The 21,885-nt window shown below is 40.1% G+C and overlaps 1 protein-coding gene across 1 annotated transcript in view; it reads right to left on the bottom strand.

Annotated features, from left to right (window-relative positions):
* Positions 1-3,809: 3,809 nt before the first annotated feature.
* Positions 3,810-21,885, bottom strand: part of LOC143846657 (agamous-like MADS-box protein AGL104) — a 75,731-nt gene continuing 57,655 nt past the window's right edge. Inside the window, exons 12-13 of the mRNA XM_077355148.1 lie at positions 4,996-5,179; positions 3,810-3,926 (exon numbers count right to left, since the gene is read on the bottom strand). Of these exons, the coding sequence (XP_077211263.1) occupies positions 3,810-3,926; positions 4,996-5,179 (301 nt within the window). The remainder of the gene's footprint in view (positions 3,927-4,995; positions 5,180-21,885) is intronic.

Genomic DNA, 21,885 nt, shown 5'->3' with positions numbered 1-21,885 from the left:
AAGTGGGCCCCATGTGATTGGGCAAGCTAGCTCACCATAAGTTTGGTGAGCTTAAGCTCACCAAACTTATGGTGTATATATATATATATATATATATATATATATATATATATATATATATATATATATATATGAGGAAACTTTAAGGTCACCAAACTTATGGTGAGCTTAAGCGCCCAATCACATTGGGGCCTACTTTGTTAGGATGATCCAAAGCATTCATTTGAAAGGCCCTTACATAGATGGGGTGTGTACCAAAAATCAGCTCCATAGGATCATCCTAACCCATCCATTTGTTGAGGTCAAAATGGACAGACATTATTTGTCCACAAATCTGCCCATTTTTGTCCTCCACAAATGGAGGGGTTAGGATGATCCTATGGAGCTGATTTTTGGTACACACCCTATCTATGATAGGGCCTTGCAAATGAATGGTTTGGATCACCACAGAAAATGTGGGACCCATGTGATTGGGGTGCTTAAGCTCACCAACAGTTTCCTCATATATATATATATATATATATATATATATATATATATATATATATATATGAGCCTTGTGGCCTTTGGAAAATCACTTAATGAGTTAACTAACATTCTAAGAGCATTAAAAGGCATATTTACTCATTTCCATCAAGATTTTTACTCTCTCTTTCTCTTGTGCTTTGACCTTAGATTATTCTTGAGAGACCGTAGGCTTTTCATTTGTTTATCCTTTTCTTGTGAGAAGAGTGAGTGTGTTCTACATGTTATCAGCCTATATAGAGGCAAACAAGCTACATCTTCAACTCTTCTTTGTATTTGGCAACCAATGGTGCCGTAGAAGACCCTTGGAGCTTGGACCATCGGTTTGTACTTGGCGGAAGGAACGCCGTATTTAAGTTCCTTGAAGAAGATAATGGAATCCTAAAGGAGAACAACTTGAGAAGAGTGAAGTAGGTCTTGGGTTAAGACCAAACCACTATAAAAACCCTTGTGTCTATTCTTGTCTCTTCTTCTCAACTCTTGTCGAAAGCTTTTTACTCGTCTTTGAATCTTAATTTTAATTTTCTAATCAATCTAAAACTAGGGCAAACAAAGTTTTTAAATCCTTAAAATTTGAAAAGACACCCAATTCACCCCTTGCTAAGTGGAATTTCAGAAACCATCACCATACATTAACCTTTCCATTACATTACCCAATGGTGTGAAAGGGGCTAAAAATCCTCCATGAGATACTTCATATGAGTGCCTTGAAGAGAAACTCCAGGCCCCAGAAAGATTCCAACACTATATATACCTCCTGTACCACCCCATGCACATTTATCATCATTGAACAAAATTCCAAATTTACATCCTACCTATACACTAACTTAAAGAGACCTCAATAAAATTCTTTGTGATCTTCTATGAAGATCTTGAAGCTTCCTAACTTCTTCCATCCACCAAAAACTTTTTCATTGTTCTAAATTGATAAATAGTAATTTCAAGATAAACTTGTTCAAGCAGCATTGCCAATCCCAAGAAAAACTTATCCAAGGATTAATATCCTTGTGGTGAACAAATTTTGGTGAGTCTGACCAGGCAGATAGTCACCCTAGTGATCAATCATAACTATAATTTTTTGGGTGAACACAACGATAATTTTTTGGGTCCTAGTCCCATGTCAGACGATCATTCTCTGTTTGGCTGCATGTAGTTACCTTGTAGATTAGTGGTATAAGTAGTTAGTAGGGAGGAGACAAACATTTGATTTACCTAGAATTCACTTTGTAGAATAGTGGTAAATAGAGTTTGGTTGGCAACCTCGTAAGGTAGTTGTTGGGTTTTAATGGGTTCACAAAAAATGTCATTACCAATATAAAAAGAGGAGAGAGAAGGAAGAGAAAAAGCATCATTCTCCGAGCCAAATTTCACCTCTCTTTTTTGAGAAATTGGCTTGGAAGGTAATAAGGAGGTGGCAAGTGATGCACGGGCGGGTTGCGGAAGCTTTAGGCTAGAGGAAAGAGAAGGAAAGTGGATGAAAAAAGAAGAAAAGGGGTGGTTGTTGAGTTTTAATGGGTTCACAAAAAATGGTAATAAGTGAAGAGGGCTTGGGGGCTAAAACAGGGGAGAGGGAAGAGGGCTTGAGGGGCTAAAACAGGGGAGAGAAAGATGGTGTTTTATGGGGCTGATTAAGAAAGACTTTAGGACTGAGATTGAGTGGTTGTTGAAGGGTATGTTGGGGCAAACTATGGACGTAATCGCCTGAACATGGAGGAGGCAAAAAGGCCTAAATTTTAGGTAAAAAGGAGAGGCTGTTTGCGTGAAAGGAAGGCTGAAATTACAGGTCAAATTCGGATGCTGTGTAATTTCTGGGTTGGTGAAGATGGTTTGTAAAGGTGGTATCAATCAGATGGAAGGGTGAAAGGGTGATTAAACTACGGGATGATGGGGCTGTTTAACGGGAAAATAAGAGCAGCTGATTGCTCTTTCTGTTGGGGCAAAACGAGCAGCAGGTGGCTCATTTGTGATTGGATTTCTGAGGCAACAAAGATAACAGGCAACAAAGATTTTTCAATCAATAAAGCTGCTTTTCATTCCATTGATTCGTTATTTATAGAGGAAGTCTCCTAAACCAAAAAAATAGCAACTAAGAAATCCATTCCTAATAAAACTAACTTCCTATTTTATCCGGCTAAAGTCAACCAAAACTTCTAAAACTCCTAAATCTTATCTCATACCTTACTACTAAAACACAAAAAGAAAATTCCTACGTAAAAGCATCTTAATGAAACTCTTAAAAAAAAATCCCTAAAATCTCTAAGCAAATCCTAATTAAAAGAAAACTAAAATAGGATTCTTGAAACTTCTAATGAATGAGGACCATCGATCTTGGCACCGTTAATCCACGCCATCCGGAGGGATGCACCCAGGGCGGAGCTACATGTAGCATAAGGGGGGCAATTGCCCTTTTTGAGTTGGGGCCAAATCCTTAATAGGCCCAACTCAATTTGGCCCAGCCCCCTTTAAAATTTGAAGGCCTGCCCCCCTTATGTATAAGCATGTATAAGCTTGCCCCCCTTATGCATAAATCCTGCTCCGCTACTGAATGCACGTCACTAGACATGCAATAATTACATATGAAACTTGTCAAGTAGTCTCTAAAGATTTCGATGCTATATTGGCAACCAAACAAGAGATTTTGCTGACATGGCACCCAAATGCAAAACAAAGCCCCTAACAAACTACAAAAATCAATGGTTTCTGCATAAACATTACAGTTATTTAAATAGATCCAAAAGTATTGAGTCATCCCATTCCGGACCAATTTCTAGGACTAATGGCCACGATTTGAATGACTCAAATACTTAATATAATAACGCAAGAATGACAGGTATGACTTGTAAAATTCATGTTTTAGCTTGTAAGCAATGATTGGATAGCTAAAATCCTCAATTTAATAATTCACCAACCTTGATTTTATGAAATCGAGCTTTTAGAAATTTCTTTAAAAAGAGGGTGGGAGGTTTTACATGAATGCTTGTTTTTCATGCTTGAACAAATACACCAGTTTTTTCCCCTGTTTCCTTTAAATAAAATAAAAAAAGCAACAAAAGGATTGGTATTGCCACCCATAAAAAGGAATATATCCTATACTTTATTTGTTTAAGGCTCCATCTTCTCCGCCACCCTCTAACCTTGGTAGGAGCTGAAGTTTTGATGCCCCTGAACTCTCAGCGTATTATAGCACTTAAACCCTGTAAAAGTTATGATATACTCTTGTTTTGTTTACCACCTTAGGGCCAAAAAGAAAACCATAAATACATGGGAAGAGCTCCAAATCCAAGTCAGCTGTGCCACGTGGCACCTTCTTCACTGGTTGGCATCTGCGTGCAACTTTTCGGGGTCTCCAGCTGCCCACGTGGCATCATCATCTGAGTCATCTCTGGGCCCACCACTCCATGCTGTCATGAATTAGATGTTTATAAGTGATTAAAACAGAGGATTAATAAACTAATGTGATTGGAACAAAAAGATGGAATCCCAGCTCAATGCGAAGGGTTATCAAGACTTCAAGAGTAGTTATACATGGGTTAGAGTTAGACAAGTATTTCATATTGTGGCGTGGTTTCCTTATGTTGGGGTTCCACGAAAAAGCAAATAGTCCCACATCGGATAAGTAAAGTGGATGGGGATGGGTTTTAAGGGAATGGGCACCCTCCCTCTAACGGCTAGCTTTTAGGGGTTAGTTCTACCCGTTTAAGTTCCCTACAAATGGTATCAGAGCTCGGGGCGAGTTAACCCCGGTTTGCCTCCGAAGGCGGTAATGTCCCTCGGGGAAGATCTTAGAAACCCCGGCGTAGTATCTCGTGGTTCCCACGTTGCCGCCGCGTGGAGGGGTGAGATAGTCCATGTTGCTTCCGTGTGGAGTGGGAGAGTGTTGAGGTTCCACGCAATAGCAAATAGTCCCACATTGGATAAGTGAAATGGATGGGGATGGGTTATAAGGGAATGGTCACCCTCTCTCTAACGGCTAGCTTTTAGGGGTGAGTTCTAACCGGTTAACTTCCCTACATCTTAGTATTTTGTATGGGTTTTATCAATAAAATTTCAAGTGCCGCTCCAAGTTCTTAGATAAATTCTGGGTTTAAAAAAGGGAAATGATATCCTCCTCCCCCCAAAACGGATAAAATCCCCTCTCTTTAACGGTTTCTGTGAGAATGGTTCACTGCTTGAGGATAAATTCACCCCCTTTTAAGTTTCTCTTTGCCATTGAAACTTAACGAATGACGTTTTGTTGGGGGGGGGGGATATCATTGTCCTTAAAAAAATGTGTAATTATACATGGGCCCCATCACTTGCTCCAATAAATGGAATGCAGGATAATTCTGGGCCACTTTTCTTTTCTTTTCTTTTTTCCTTTTTTTTTCTTTTTTTTTATGACATGGGATATCCCAATTCTGGGCCACTTTGGCGGTTTTAAAGTTAAAATTACTCTTGAAAGATAATTGAGAATTAAGTGAGGAGGCAAACTTGGATTAGAGGGAACGCCGGTGATGGGATTAGGGTGGAGAGTAGCTCTGTTGACGTGTACGCCTGGTGCCAAGATGATAGGTTCCTTTCGCTTTGGTTGCTGATGTGGCACTCGCCAACACTTGAGTCCACATGTATGTCTGTGCCGTGAGAGAGCCAGTCATAGATTGAGGCAGAGTGGTCCCTAAAAACAAGATCAAAGTAAGGACAATTTGGAAGATGATTAATTAAGACTGGGTAAGGTTAGGATTTTCTTACTACAGTATATATAGGGCAATGATAAATTCGCACCCCTAGTAACGTGAATTGACGCTAAAAAGCATTAAAGTCTGCCACGTATACCCTCTTTTATAGGGGTGCGAATTATCCTACAGGGGATGCCAATTTATCATCGCCCTAAATATAACCTAAGTTGATACTCGCATCAGTTTTGAAAAAAATGAACAAAATCATGGGGCAGAAATGACACCGGGGAGGCATTAAAGGAGTGAAATTATCAGAATCTGTTTTCTGCCCCAAGAGTTGGTATTCTGATTCCGTTGTAATCTCATTGCAATTTTTGTTAGAATTTTTTTTTCCGTTAACATGGAAATCTAAAAATGATGTGATTCCCATTCCTGATTCCAGCAATCAAACTGCCGCATCTAAGGTATTATTTTGTTTAAAAAATTGCCTTGTACCTACTCTTTAATATAGAGATTTGCTAGGGTCAATTGCAAAAGGCATTTCGCACATGGTCTGTCACATGTCAGAGCAGCCACCTTGTGGATGACAAAATCTGCTGAAAAGTGGGCCTCTGTGGCTGCTATGACATGTGTGTAATGCCTTTTGCATTGGACCCTAGCAAAATCCCTTGGTAGAGTGCCTCCACAACAAAATAAGCATTGGTGGAGCGCCTCTTTAATTAATAGAGATGTTACTCTTTTAATTAAAAATGGGATTTGCTGGGGTCCATCATGAAAGGTATTTTGCGGAACGTCTGTTGCATGAGAGAGCAGCCACATAGGCTCAATTTTGAGTCTATGAGGACCATCTCATTAACTATTTTGATCTTATTTGCAGTCTTCAATTTTAAATTGCTGTTATTGGTTGTGTAAATCAAGAAATGCTGCAATTATCATAATAACAAGGGGGTTAGATTATATTAGCCCTCTTATATACTAAGATTTTGTGTAAAACATTTTGAGAGAGTTCATGGTCCCTTCTATTGTGAAGATTAATAATCGAGAATCTACAATTTGTAAGCACGGGGAATTGTATTTATACCCTCTTTTCCTTTGAGGGCAAATTATGAAAAAAAAATGCAAAGTTTACGTTATATTGTGAATAAAGGGTGGGGTTTTCAAATTCATGAGAAAAGGGCTGGCAGGTACGGTAGGGAATGTAAAATGACAAAAATACCCTCCATCACTTTAACCAGTCATTTTACCCTTTCTCCCCCTTTTACTTTTTTTCACTCATTTTCTCTATTTTTCACTTGTTTTTTCACTCGTTATTCCCCTTTTACCTTGCCGACAGTGACTATTCTTGCCGGAAAGCTTCGGTCGGCGTCAGAAAGTTTTGGTCATCGCCGGAAAGTGTAGTCAGTCGTTCTCCCCCTTTTACGTCGCCGACTATTCTTGCCGGAAAGCTTTGGTCGGCATCGGAAAGCTTCGGTCCTCGCCGGAAAGTGTAGCTCCTCTTGCCAAAACCACTACTTCAACTCTCCCAAGGTTATTTTTAAACCATTTAATCCCACTACTTCAACTCTCCCAAGGTTATTTTTAAAGCATTTAATCTAGGGTTCATTTTTTGGGTTTTCTTGTTAGGGGGTTGGATATGAAATAGTTGGAGCCATTATTGAAATTGTATAAAGCTATAATTAGTTCCTGTGTTAGGGTTTCAAAGGGTTTCAGTTGATTTGTAGGTTATCAATGGTTTGGAAAGGGTTTGATTTTGTTGATTTTCATTTTTTTAGGGTTTGGATGGAATGAAAGAAATATATTTTAGGAACCAAAAATTTTCTTAGTTTCCATGTATTTGACTATGGTTTCAAAGGATTTAATTTAGGGTTTCTATGTTTTCAAGGGTTTCATTTAGGATTCCAAAGGGTTCCATTTGTTATGAAAGGTGTAATTGTGGTTTGTTAGGATTTCATTCAGGATTTTTAGGTTTCATTTTGGTGGCCAAGGGTTTTATTTTTGTTTTTAAATTGTGTCATTTGATTTTGTTGGCAGAAGGACCGTTATCGATTTTGTTTTGCACTCTTTTGACAGAAGGGAAAGAGGCAGAACCATTATTTTTGGGATTTGTGAGACTTTAGAACCCTTGAAACCAGTAAGTATGGTTCCAAGGATGCTTGTAAGCAGTGATTTTGATTCCAACTGTCTAATACTGTGTTTGAAGTGGTTCGAAGTCTGAAAATAGTGGTTCCTATTGTTCCTAAAATAGTGGTTCCTATTGTTCCTTCTGTAGAAATAATTATCTCAATTGTCAATTTTGGTTCAATTGTGGTTCTAACTATGTAACTTCTGGTTCGAACCCTCATATTTGTGGTTCGAAGGATTGTTACGTTCTTTCTCCTGGATTTTCCTATGGTGAAAAATGGCTACTTCGAGGGAGCCAACCTCCAGGAAAGAGTATACTTTTTAGGAGAAGAAAGTTGTATGTCTTTCATTCATGAGAAAAGAGTTTAAGTACAATTCAATTCTCCAAATGACAACTACCAAAACTGACTCCACGTACTAGTAACAGGACTCCATAACTGACACCACAATGAGTCAAAACCAACTCCATTACATACATGGGACTGACCCTACAGACACATAACAGAAAAGAAAATAAGTAAATAACTGCTACAGATTGTGCACGTAACACTCCCCTCCACTTCAAGCAACCTTGTCCTCAAGGTTTGAATCTGGAAACCTCTTCAATAGATCATGGTAGCGCTCCCAGGTTGCATCTTCAACTTCAGCTCCTTGCCATTTCAGTAGCACTTCAGTCATGGTTCGATTCCCACGCTTCAGAACTCGACGATTTAAGATGATTTCAGGTTGAGGTTGGATTAATCCCTCATCAGTAACTGGTGGCAGCGAGGTGTGGGTTGGAATGCTCTCTCCCAACTTCTTCTTGAGCAAAGAGACATGAAAAGAAAATACTGGGTTGACTGAAGAAGGCCAATGCCCTCCCTTCTTGCATGGGGACACCACCGACCCCTTTTCTTGAAGCATCACACTCAATGGTGAAAGGTTTGGAGAAGTTGGATAGAGCCAACACTGGGGGTTCAGCCATTGCCTTTTTGAGGTCTTCAAAAGCTTCCCTTGCTACATTGGACCATTTGAAAGAATCCTTCTTTAGCATAGCCGTCAAAGGTGCTGCGATTTTACCATAATCCCTTATAAATTTTCGATAATACCCACTTAACCCCAAAAACCCACGTAATGCTTTAGTTGAAGTAGGTAAAGGCCAACTAAGTATGCAAGAAATCTTGTTTGGGTCAGCAGGTACTCCTTCTTGATATTACATGACCAAGGTACTCCACTTTGTCACAACCGAACCTACATTTAGACTCCTTTGCATAGAGCTTGTGAGATCTTAATAACTCCAAAGTAAAAGGTGTGCATCCCATGATTGGCTTTACACAAGTATGTCGTCAAAGAAAATGAGAATAAACTTGCGTAGGTAGGGTTTGAATACCTCGTTCATCAAACCTTGAAAAGTTGATGGTGCATTGGTGAGCCCAAAGGGCATTACAAGGAACTCGTAGTGGCCTTCATGAGTCCTGAAGGCTGTCTTAGAAATGTCGTTCGGATGCACTCGAATCTGATGGTAGCCTGAACGAAGGTCAAGCTTGGAGAAGATTGTGGCACCATGCAACTCATCCAAGAATTCTTCGACTACAGGGATTGGGAACTTGTCTTTGACAGTAGCCTGATTGAGAGAACGATAATCCACACACATACGCTAGCTTCCGTCACTTTTTCTCACTAGCAAGACAGGTGAGGAAAAGGGGCTTTCGCTTGGTCGAACTATACCATGCTGTATCATCTCTCTTACTAACTTCTCAATTTCTAATTTCTGACAATGAGGGTATCTATATGGCCTAACACTGATTGGCTGAGTTCCATTAAGCAAAGGAAATCTGTGGTCATTTGGCGTTGAGGTGGTAGTCCTTTTGGTTCTCCAAAGACATCTTGGAATTCAGCCAGCAATGTCTTGAGATATGAGTTGGGATTTACTTGCAGCAGACTCCCCTCCACACTAAATAATTGGAGAAGTACTGCTCTTGTTTCAGTTTTAGAAGCCTTCTTGATGCCATCCCCATTAGTGACAGTTAGCTCTTTTGTCCCCTCACCCTTAAATTGGTGACTCTTCCCATCAGTTGTAAATTGCATAGAGAGATTAGCAAAATCCCACAAGATTGGGCTAAGGGTCCTCAACCAATGGGCTCCAAGAACCACATGACAACCTCGTAATTGTAATAAATAAAAATCAGCGGTTATGGGAAAACCTTGTATGATTATAGTAACTCCCAAACAACAACCTTCACTTGCAAGCTTTTCTCCATTCGCCACCATCACCCTGAAGTGGCCACCCGAACTAATTGGTAGTCCCACCTTACGAGCAATACTCGGATCAAGAAACTTATGTGTACTACTGGAGTCAATCAAAACCACCATTTGATGTTGACCAATAACACCCTTCGGTCTCATAGTTTGAGGCGTTGGTGCACCCGCAATGGCATGTAGTGAAATTTCGGGGGTGGGATCTCCTTCAACATTTACTGCATCAATGGCTTCGAAATTGGCATCTCCTTCCACTTCCTCCAGTAAAGGTTCCTCTGGATCAGCACCATCAAGTAGAAAAAGTTTTTGAGTTTTACATCGATGTCCGGGTGAGTTTTTCTAATCACAATTATAGCAAAGTCCCCGATCACGTCGATCCTTCGGCTCAGCTTGGGTAAGCCGTTTAATTGGTGGTGAAGAAGGTTTAGGGAGCAATGCACCGGTTGACAAAGAGCCTCTGCTTCCTTCAATTTGGGCTCGCAGGCGACGGGCTATCATCTTTTCTTCTTGTAATCGAGCCAATCCAAAGGCAGCTGAGAGGGAGAGTGGTCGAAACATCTGGACGTCGAAGCGAATTTCATCCTTAAGGCCACCAATGAAGCAACTTATCATAAATGACTCGTTCAAACCTTCGGTGCGGTTCGCGAGCGCTTCAAATTCTGTTTCGTACTCAGATACGCTTGTGGTCTGAAGCAATTTAGCAAGCGCTATTGTAGGATCTTCATACTCTGTCGGTCCAAATCGAACCTCAAGAGATTTGGAGAAAGAGTCCCAATTTGTAAGAGCTCCTCTTTTTTCCATCCATCGGAACCATTGTAGCCCCTTTCCTTCTAAATGGAAAGGAGTTAGTTGCAACTTTTGATTGGGAGGTGTTTGATTATAACGGAATAACTGTTCCGCATGATAAACCCACCCTGATGGATCCGCACTTTCGAACTGAGGAGAGTCCAGCCTGGTAGACCGCGTTTGGACCCCCCCACTCCCATCAGTGGGTGAACTCGCGGTTTGCCTATTCACGGATTGGCGGTTTGAATCCTCCGCTCTATCTTGAAAAGGCTCTCATGTAAGCTGTTCGTACTTGGAGTCTAGTGTAGAAAATCTTTCAAGGAAATCATTCATCAGTTGAAGCTGTAGAGTCCCCCTGTATTTTCATGGTGGTCTCCTTCAATTGTGTGACTGGCTCATCCAATTTCGTTAAGCGGGTTCCGTCCGCCATACCAGAACCGTTTATCTCTGATACCAAATCTGTTACGTTCTTTCTGTTGGATTTTCCTATCGTGAAAAATGGCTACTTCGAGGGAGCCAACCTGCAGGAAAGAATATACTTTTTAGGAGAAGAAAGTTGTCTGCCTTTCATTCATGACAAAAGAGTTTAAGTAGAATACAATTCTCCAAATGACAACTACCACAACTCCACAACTGACTCCACGTACTAGTAACAGGACTCCATAACTGACACCACAATGACTCAAAACCAACTCCATTACATACATGGGACTGACCCTACATACACTTAACAGAAAAGAAAATAACTAAATAACTGCTACAGATTCTGCACCTAACAAGGATCTTCTATTTCGGCATTTTTCAATGGGTTCATCTTTGGTTTCTTTTTTGTATATAGTTGGAACCATTTTTGGTTCCAAAGGGTTTCAATAGTTTAATTTTTGGTTTCAAAGGGTTTCAATGGTTTAGGGTCGCATTTATGGTTTCAATGGTTTGGCTGGTTTCATTTAGGGTTTCAATGGTTGCATTTAGGTTTTCAATGGTTTGAAGGGTTTCATTTGGGGTTTCTATGGTTTTCAATGCTTTTCAATGGTTGCAATGTTTTGAATGTGTTTGAAGGGTTTCAATTAGGGGTTTGAAAGTTAGAACCGTTATTCCATGGAAGTTGGATCCATGAAACCACATATTCTGCCCAAGTTGGAACCAGTATTCCATGGACCCTGAATGCAGTAATACTGGTTGAAACTGTCTATTTTGTGGTTCCGTAGTTCCTCTATTCAGTTATTGTGGTTTGAACTTTCTAATATGTGGTTCCAATTATTGTATTTGTGAACTTTGTAATAACATTGGTTTGAAGTGGTTCGAAGTCTCTAAATAGTGGATTTTGTACGAACTATCTGAAACATGGTTTTCTTCGAAGTATCTTTATTTTGAACTTTTCAACTATCTTCTACTTGAAGTATCTTCCCCTCCAACTTTATTCTCCTGCTTTCTGCAGATAAGGACCGGAAGCGGCTCCCTTTTTACTTTGTGAACCCCACTAAGCACCTAAGCCAAAACTCCTATAGTCATGCGGCGCACGAAGCAAAGAAAGAAGAATGTGAATGTAGATGAAGGGTCTTCCACTCGCAAACGACGTGGGAAGGCTATCCGTGAGCCCTCCCCTAGTCCTCCTGCCTTTGACGAGGAAATGGGCAATGAGGATGAAGATGTAGAGGTTGGGTCCCTCGGTCGTATAGAAACGAAGGGCATACTCCGAGGTAGGAAAGTCATTTTTAAAGATGTCGAAGTTTTTAATGTGAAACCCTTATTTCTGGCCTTTGGATGGGTCAATTTTCTCAAAATTCACCGTGAGTCGTACCCGACTCTCGTGAAGCAATTCTATGCCAATTACAGATTCGACAGAGATTTGAAGGTGTTCCAATCCAGAGTAAACAATAAAACCATCCATATGACACTTGAAAAGTTTTGTGAAGTTGTCTCTCTTCCCATCACAGGGGACGAAATCTACTTTTGGCCTGGTAATATGCATGACATTAGTGCCTGTATACATGATCCGGTCGCCGCCTATGGGGAGCTTGGTTGCGAAGGGCCACCTACTGATGGGTCAACCAACGTATCATACAATTCCCTCAGCCCTATGTGCAAAGTCCTACACAAGATTCTGACGAGCAATATCACGCCTCGCGGAGGCAATGCTGACATGGTCCGGCCTTTTGAGGCTTTTATTATGCACCAACTTCTTCGCGGCACGCCCCTTCACCTTGGCTATATCCTCCTTAGGTTCATGGAGAACACGAGGACGAAGGCCTTGGCTAGTCTACCATTCGGGATGCTTCTCACGCATGTCTTCAACCATGAGATGTTGATACAAGGTGGTGAAGAACACCTTAGTCCCTCTACTATGTTCAATGCTAAAATTATAAAGGCCATGCGGCTTGATATACAGGGCCCTGCTCCTCCTCCTCGTCAGCCGGTTCAGCGTTTTGCATCACAGGAGTTTGTTGCGCAGGAGCTTCGTGCACATCGTCAGTACCTTGACTGCCAGTTTACCACGGTTCATCAGCTTCTAGAATCCCATCATCAAGACCAATTGGCGACTCAGCAAGCTTTGATTGGGCTACGCACCGAGGTCTCCACCCTCCGCCAGGACTACGCCACGGCAGTGACCTCCCTCCGCCAGGACTACGACACATCGGTCACCTCAGTCACGGAGCAGGTTTCTTCACTCACCAACTTGGTCCGCCGTCTGTTGCCCCCAGATCATTAGACAGTTGCTGTGCAATTTTTTTTGTTTACTGTTTTTTGGCATGTATATGGATCGTATGTTATTATGGTTGTTGTGGTTGATATTATGGATTGATGGATGTTATGTTATATACGGGTTTCATATGTTATTATGGATGGATGGATGATATGTTAGTATGGTTCTATTTCTGTGTCTTGCTTGCATGGTATGTTTCTGATGGTTGTTATGAATTTGATTCAAGTATCTATATAGCTATGGTTGTTTTAAGTGATTTTTGGTGGTTTAAGTTTGAATGGTTTAGCATGGGTCTTGTACGGTTTGTTATGGTTGCTATTAGTTGGGGAGCCGTATGTTGTTTGAAGCGATGTTCGATTGTTTAAATTTGAAGGGATTAGCTACGGTTGTCATATTTGGTGTTGATGATCTTTACGTATGGTTGTTTGAAGTTACTTGGGGAGCCCTGTGTTGTTTCAAGTGATTACATATGGTTTCTCTATCCTTGTTGTTTCAATGGAGTAATACTGTGTTTGAATAGACTAATATTGTGTTTGAAGTGATTGTTGCTGGTTTCGACAGATACAGACCAAGTTAAGAAAATTGTTGATCTTTCGCATCAATTATTTGCATCTTCGTCATGGTGAGTAACTGTTCTATTTTCCGTTTGCATCTCCTCGTGTTTCTACCTCAACTGTTTAATAGTGCCATTTTTTGCAGGCGAAATATGTCTTATCTAGATGCTGTCCGTCACGCTTTCACGAGTCCCTAAAAAAGATTCGGTTACGGGATGCGCATAGGGATTTCATAAAGGAGACCCCATTTACAGATTTGATTATGCATGAGGGCCTCAAAGATGTGGAGTTGCGGAAGAAGATTTTGACGACATTGGTAAATAAATGGGATCCCAAACGGAAAGCATTTCGTTTGGGCGGCATTGTAGTCCCATTTCTAGTTAGTGATGTAGCGAAAATATTAAGTTTAAGTATGATTAGGGAAAGGCCGCAATTAGATTGGTCTAGCAGGGATACTGTGGATGGTTGGAGGTTTGGGGCTCCAACCGCCACCTTTGACGAGGTGGTCAAGGTTATTCATGCCGATATGGATTCAGACGAAGAAGACTTCGTGAAGTTTACTGTGAAGCATTTGATATTGTTATTCTGCAGCACTGTCTTGCTTGCGCAGAGGGACCAGAAGGCATGTTCTTGCCTCTTCTCGTATATTGATCTGCAGACTATAGGAAATGTTGCATGGGCTTATCCCGTTCATGAGTTCTTGGTCAGATCATTAGATTCACATGCTGCACTCTGTGGAAAGGGACATATATTGGGTTGCTCTATCCTTTTACAGGTAATTTTCCATTCATTGCATATAGTTTTTTGTTTCTATCTTATGCGGATCTAATCTAGTTTGATATCAGGTATGGCTATTTGAGCATACCACGTTATGGGCACCTAATTGTCCTGATGCGTATCCGCATCTATTTAAGTGGACCGCTCAGATGAATACGAAGAAGATGGAGCATCAACAGTTGATTAACTGTATTCTTCATGGGACGGTGAAAGCCTCAGAAGTGAGAGTATAATGCATGCTGTTCGTTGTATGTCTTTCGTGTTATTTTTACAGTCGTATTTCTAATTAATAATATGGAATGTATTCCAGGTGGTTAGGAGGGTCGAAGCTATGGCAAGGGAAGAATATCTACTTCAAGTCGATGATCAACACGACGATGCTAGTATTCCTTGCGATTCAGTCGGTTCAATTGTGGTTCCAGTGGGGATTGCATGGGTCCAACTGTGCCTGTACTGAGGGATCCAATGAGGCCAATTGCGACATATCAGAGGAGGGAACGAATGAGGAGAAGTAGGAGAGGAAGAGGGGAACATGGGAAGTCTGAGGTACATGAATTCGTTACAAAGAGGTCAGTGGGGGATGGCATGGGTCCAATTGTGCCTGTAGTGGGAGATTCAATGGCGCCAACTGCAGCAGAGTAGGGGATGGAAAGAAGGAGGAGGAGTAGGAGAGGAAGTGGGGCACATGAGAAGTCCGAAGTAGATGAATCTGTTACAAAGAGATCATTGTTGGAGAGGATAACCAAAGTTGAACGTGAAATGAGGGAGATAAAAACTCATTTGTTCGGGAGAGATTCGAGAAAGAGGGAAGGTTTGGAGTCAGGGAATGATATCCCAACGAAGATAACGAGAAAAAGGGAAGGAGAGGCCGGAAATAAGGATGGGGATGCCGAGATAGTGATTGCCAAGGGGGAAGTAGGGGATGGTGTTTTTGTAGATGATATGGGGAAATATTTAGTTGATGATAGCGTAGAACATATCTCTATTGATAGCCTAATTACTCGGGATGTCAGGGATGCTGCAGCTAAATGGTTATCGTGCTTGACAGTCCTGATTTGAACCCCAGTCAGAGTATGAAATCAAATAAGAAAGAAGATAAAAAACTGATTGGGAGCATTGAAAAAAATGTAAAGCAACGTCGAAGGAGGTTACAACCTAGTAGAGCACTCAATTCACCGTATGTCATAAGCAAGCGGAAAAGCATTTATGCTCTTCGCAATGTCACCGGGCCTGCAGCGATGAAGGTGGATGCATTGGCAGCGCTACAACCTAGGTAAATTTTCTTACAACCTAAATTGTTTTGGAATTCTAATTTCTCCGATTAATTTCATAGATAGGTTGTTTCAGTACAATTATATGAGCAAAGGTCCATAGAGGTAGATGACTTTTTACTGGATTTGCAGTGACAGAATCATTCACAGTGATGGGTACCCCATGTGTAAAGAAGACTTGCTTATACTAACCGATCGTAGAGGGTGGTTATCATCTCCGGTAAGATGTTATATGGTTCACTTAGTAACGTAAAGAGTGAATAATGCGTTGCTACACATATCTTCTTAAATTCCTTCTCGTTGACCTATGGTCTGTTCTGTAGATTGTTAATGTATATGCATTTGCCTTACTACCCATCTAGCTGTGAGTTTAACTTCACTTATAAGTAACGATTTTTGTTTTTCAAGCAGCTACTTATACTTCACGAAAGATGTGAACGTCCCGATTCATGTTCCATATTCGTAAATCGTCTAGTGGACATCCCACTTCAACAGATACAAAAAGTACTCATTCCAATTAACATAGATATGGTTCATTGGGTTCTTCTAGTGTTGGATATGGGGCATCGTACCTTCCTTCTTTACGATTCTCTAGTCGCTCGCACGGATTCTAGAAGAGCACAACCCCTTGTGAGTACTACTCTAAACTTGATTGGTAGGTCAATTATTAATTAATTTGTGCTGAGTACTGCCCTAATGTACGGAATTATTGATTTGTTGGTCGATTACCTTGTTCGATGGTTCAGAAGGGTGAAAGACATTGATATAAGTGCATTCCCCATTGATGTAGTGGCCGATCGGCCCATACAAGGTAATAGGTATGTTACGTGCAATTACTTCAGTTTACGAAACCTCCGTAAATGATTAATTCTTATTGTTGCATATGTTCTTCATGTTTTGCAGCCACGACTGTGGGCTGTTCGTTTTGAAAGAGATGGAATACATTACCCGTGACGCTAGCCTCGATTTCACCCAGAAAGATATTACGGCTATGCGAGCTTCGCTACTTTTCGAAATGTTGAATGGGATGTATGGGACAGTATCCTTATAACTTGTTGACATTCTTACCTGGGAGACATTGTTGGTGGTTGTACATGTATTAGACTTCAGTTGGTCGCCAGCTGATCCGATACTTGCTCTCTTCGTTCAAGAAGTAGGTGGCGGAAATCAACCTGCTAGGGTGAGTGGATATTTTTCAAACAATTGGGAAACATCAAAATGTTTTATTTATTCATTATGATAATTGTGCTTCTTTGCAGGTAAGCCTTGTTCCAATTCCTGGCTCTCTTCAGCGTTAGTGGCAACTTGAAGAAGTCGTGGATGAAGAATGGCTTCAACATCTGCTCCTTCAATGGCAAGCTTCTGAGTGAGCAGGATCGGGAGAAGCGGAAGAAGTTGCAGGAAGAATGGGAGAGATGGGGGAAGCGCTGGAGACAGTTACATGAGATGGCGAAGCTACTGATGAAGAGGAAGAATATGAAGCCAAAGAAGTGGAAGTTGAAGAAGTCGTCGATGTTACAGAACAGATTGTCTCATATGATTTTTTAGTACTAGTACTCATTGATCACACTCTAATTTTTTTATCCTCTTAACTTTTAAATGTTGATTGTATGTTTAATTTCAACCTGTAACTGACACAGCTGAGACTTTTTTTTTTAGTCCCTATGTTCAATGAAACCAAGAGGTAGGTGCTAATTTTTCTTTCAGCCATTGGTCTCTCACTATTTATAAATGTAATTTGCAATTTATTATTTTCGCTGATATTGGCACTACAATGTTTTGATATTAGGGCGAAGTCCTGTTATCTTTGCCTTATCATAGCATTTTCGTAATTGTACTACTTTGACAGCTAGTTAAATAAAAAATGAGAAGGTGAGTTTGCTCCATTATCAAAGCATGGGATCTGTTTCTCCCCTTTGAACTTTTCAGGTTTGTTTGTGGATCAATGCATGTCTAAGGTAGTGCTTTTACTAAATCTGTGTTATCGTTTTTTCTGCCCTTGTTTGACCCCTTCACCTGAAATTCATTTATCTTGGCTGGACAAATGTTTTTCAATTCTGCCCATACGAAAAAAATACCGGAATTGCACCCAATATTACTTACACAGTTACATGTAAACCCCCTTAAAGGTTTGAATTTGTATAACGTAGCCCCCTCTTTGAAACACAAGCAATGGTAATGAAGACCTCATACACCCCTCCGAACCCCATTCCCATATCCAAACACTGGGATTTGAATTGGTAGTAGATCCGAAAGTTTGTTTCCGAACATCTACTTGTCTTCATTCGGAAGTCCGAAACAAAGTTTGGACGTCCGAAACGGACATCCGAAAAAATGTTCGGACTTCCGAATGAAGTCCAGTGGAATGGCAATTGTACTGGAATTCATTCGGAAGTCCGAAAGGTTTTGTCGGAATTCCGTTTCGGAAGTCCGAACAAAGTTTCGGACTGCCGAATGAAGTCCAGTGGAATTGCAATTCTACTGGACGTAGTTTGGAAGTCCGAATGGTTTTTTCGGAATTCCGATTCGGAAGTCCGAACAAATTTTTGGACTTCCGAATGAAGTCCAGTGGAATCGCAATTCTACTGGACTTTCTTCGGAAGTCCGAACAAATTTTCGGACTTCCGATTTGGAAGTCCGAACAAATTTTCAGACTTCCGAATGAAGTCCAATGGAATCACAATTCTACTGGACTTTCTTCAGAAGTCCGAATGGTTTTTTCGGAATTCCGATTCGGAAGTCGGAACAAATTTTCGGACTTCCGAATGAAGTCAAGGGGAATCGCAATTCTACTGGACTTACTTCGGAAGTCCGAACGGGTGTTCGGAATTCCGATTTGGAAGTCTGAACCAACTTTCGGACTTCCGAATGAAATCCACTGAAATCGCAATTCTACTGGATTTCATTCAGATTTCCGAGGCTGGGTTCGGAAATCCGAGTACGCCTACGTACACATTGTTGGTCCACAGATGGAAGGGTTACGATGATCCGATGGACCTGATTTTTTGGGCACACCCTATATATGTGACGGCACATCAAATGAACGCTTTGGATGATCCAAACAATGTGGGGCGACTTATTTTTTGGTAGTGTTTGGAACCAATGATATTTCTAACACCAATGATACATTAATGATCACTTTTACAACAGTCACGATCAGCTGTACAACCAATTTAATACTATAAGTCTATAATAACGTTTAATTTATACAAATTTTGTGTGAGTAAATATCATATGCAGTATGAAGTGTCCCAAAATCAATGCCACTTTGTACAAAAAAACCAACAACTCCATCCATAAGCAAAGAAAGGAGGTGCGAAGGACACACCGGACCTACAAGAGAAAGTTGCAACAGTCAATAAAATGATGGGTTTGATAGAAAAATCATATCCAGTGAGTAATAATGGAACATACCTATTTTCTGTAGGTGCGGATGGACCGATGGGCGTCATATTTAACTGACGATTTACTAGGGGGGATTTTTGCACGTTCTTTTTTTGTGTCCAGGTTCCCCACATGATTTGCAGTTGTGATGTTCTCCAAATTGCAGCCCTCTTTCCATTCGTACTTTTTTCGGTCGTCCAGGCTGTTTTCTTACTCGTGGTGGCAACACTACTTCTAAAACATGGGATGGCTCCGGCCATTGTGTTCGATCTAAAGTAGGGTGAATCACCTCCTCATATATAGTCCGATAAGTTGAAGCCAAAAACCAATCCTGACAGTACCTATATTTGTCCAGCTTGTTTACTCCCATGGCTGCTATGGCATGCCCACACGGCAATCCCATCATTTGGAAAAGACCACACGTACACGTTCTCTTCTCTAAGTCCACACAATCCGTATTAGTTGATGATATCACTTCATATTCATTCCAACTACACGGCCGGGGTGTAAACTTACTGTAGACACCCCCATTTTGCTACGCTTTAAAAAGCGAAAGATTCGGTAGTATAATCGAGTTTTGAGTCCATATTCAGCATTAGATTAGGCATCTATGCATTTTATGGTAGATTTCACCTCATTATGGGAGTTTTGAAGTTGGTTCGCGATCCTGAAGGTCTCTAGGGGGTTCCTTTGGCCTCTGGAAGATGAAAGTTTAAGTTTCCAAGCAAATGAAAAAAACTTGCTATTTTTAGAATTTTCAGGGTTTCCCTCATTTTTGCCTATTTTGAACTGCAGGGGTATGTTGGTCATTCCCGATGTGTCTCATTTGACCCCCGAGTTATATTTGAGAAATCTTGAGTGATTTTACAAATTTTGAAAAAGCTGCTATTTTTAGAAACTCATGGGGCTTCCACATTTTCATCATCTTATGGATATTTCAATCATTTCTCATATGTCCAAAACCATCTCGAGGGTACGGCTGATGGATTAAGAGTAATTTCGTAAGATTTGGAAAACCTGCTAAATTTAGATCTCTCAAAATTTTCTCTTAGTCTTGCACTTCGGGGGTATTTTAGACATTTCCAAACATATCATATTTAGTCCCTAAGTTGTGAGTCCGTTCATAAATTTTCGAAGATCTGCTATTTTTAGAACTTCTCAAGGTTTTTCCTAGTCTCGCCAAATTCTAGCACCTCGGGGTAATTTGGTCTTTTCCTGTGTAATTCTTTTGATCCCCGAAATATGTCTGAGAGATTATGAATGATTTCCTGAATTTTAGAAAACCTGCTAAATTTAGAATTTCTCAGGAGTTTCGCTTAATTTGGAAATTCTAAGTGTTGAGGGCATTTTCGGTATTTTCAGGGGGTACCAAATGATCCTGTTTGATATTGCTCATCAAAAGGACCCAACTTTAAAAGTTTCTATTTTTGAAGTTTGATCACAAAGACTTCCCATTTTTAACATTTCCCTTTAGGGGTGAACCAATTTAAGGTTATTTTGGTCACATTTGGATGTGAAATTGTCAAATAGGGGCATTTTGGTCCGAAAAATTATTTTCCCAAAAAAGATGGTTCGATCATGTGTGACGGATGCACCATAAATGTCAAATGGGTTGGGTCCATATATAGAATGTTGAATTTAGAAAGATTTTATTGAATTTTTACGGAAAAACCCGAAACCCGTGTGAAATGGCCCATTGGGCTAAAGCCCGTAAAGATGGAGCTCATGTGGGTTCACCCATATGGGTCGACCACCATGGTGGGCGCCCCACATGGCTGACCCACATGAATTGAGCATCTAACCTTGATGATGTCACAATGGTGATATCATATTTGTTAAGAGAAAAATAAAAAGAATAAAAAAAAGAAAAGAAGGAAAGAAGGAAAAGATGAATGATTGCTTAAAAAAGGTTTTCTTCCAAAGAAGCAATGTGGAATAAAGAATAGCATGTCTTGATTGACAATAAATTAAGATTGGAATCAAATCCAATTTGGAAACAAGAAAGAAAGCAAGCAAGAGGGAAAAATTGGAAACAAGCCAAAAATGAGAGCTCTCACATTGGGAACTACTATTTCTCTCTTAACCCTAGCTTTTTTGTATAAAAATCAAAGCAAACAATCCTAAAAAAGATTGGAAAAAGATCAAAATTCATTTTTTTCTCTCTCCTCCTAAGAAAAAAAAAATCTCTTTTCTCTTGAAGTGTGATATCTCTCTCAAGGGTTCTTGACAAAAAGGAATTCTTGAATTCCTTCTTCTTCTCCAAGGCATTACACAATCAAGAATTATTGGAGTGTTCTTTGGGCCTTCTTCATCATATAAAAGGGTGCGACAAAGCGTATACCTCGGATCTACGCACCCTAGAGACAAGGAGCGCGATCACAGTAGGATCTTTATCTTTGTAATATCAAAAGTAGAAAAGCATGCTATGGTTTTACTTTTGATAGATCAAATCAATGAATTTTTTCATGAAATTCCAGTATGTTATAATATAGATAATGAGTTTTCAAAATCCAAAATTCGATCCAAAAATTAAATTTCCTCCATTTAATAACGATTTTCTTTCGTTTTTTATTCAATATGGATTTAAATTGGATTATCAAAGCAAGTGTTAGAAAACGTGGGTTTCTTTAAAAACTGATATTTTTTGGGATTTCTATAAAATAAAATACTACTGGAAACTTAATTTTCAATCACGATTTGGCCGTTTTAATTTTCATTATAATTTTCAAACAATAACCCCGAAAGGGGTTATTTCTTGATGAACGAATCCAAAAGTATATCAAACCATGTCCAAAATTTATAAAATCTTATTTCCAAACTAATGTTTTGATTTCCAGAATACGCAAAAAATTTCGGATTTTTTTTAATTT

The sequence above is a fragment of the Tasmannia lanceolata genome, unplaced genomic scaffold (genome assembly GCF_043159265.1).
Source record: "Tasmannia lanceolata isolate RefF3 unplaced genomic scaffold, GAP_Taslan_0.1 ptg000015l, whole genome shotgun sequence".
Taxonomy (NCBI): Eukaryota; Viridiplantae; Streptophyta; class Magnoliopsida; order Canellales; family Winteraceae; genus Tasmannia; species Tasmannia lanceolata.
Note: the sequence above shows the minus strand (reverse complement) of the source record. Positions and strands in the feature narration are given on the sequence as shown.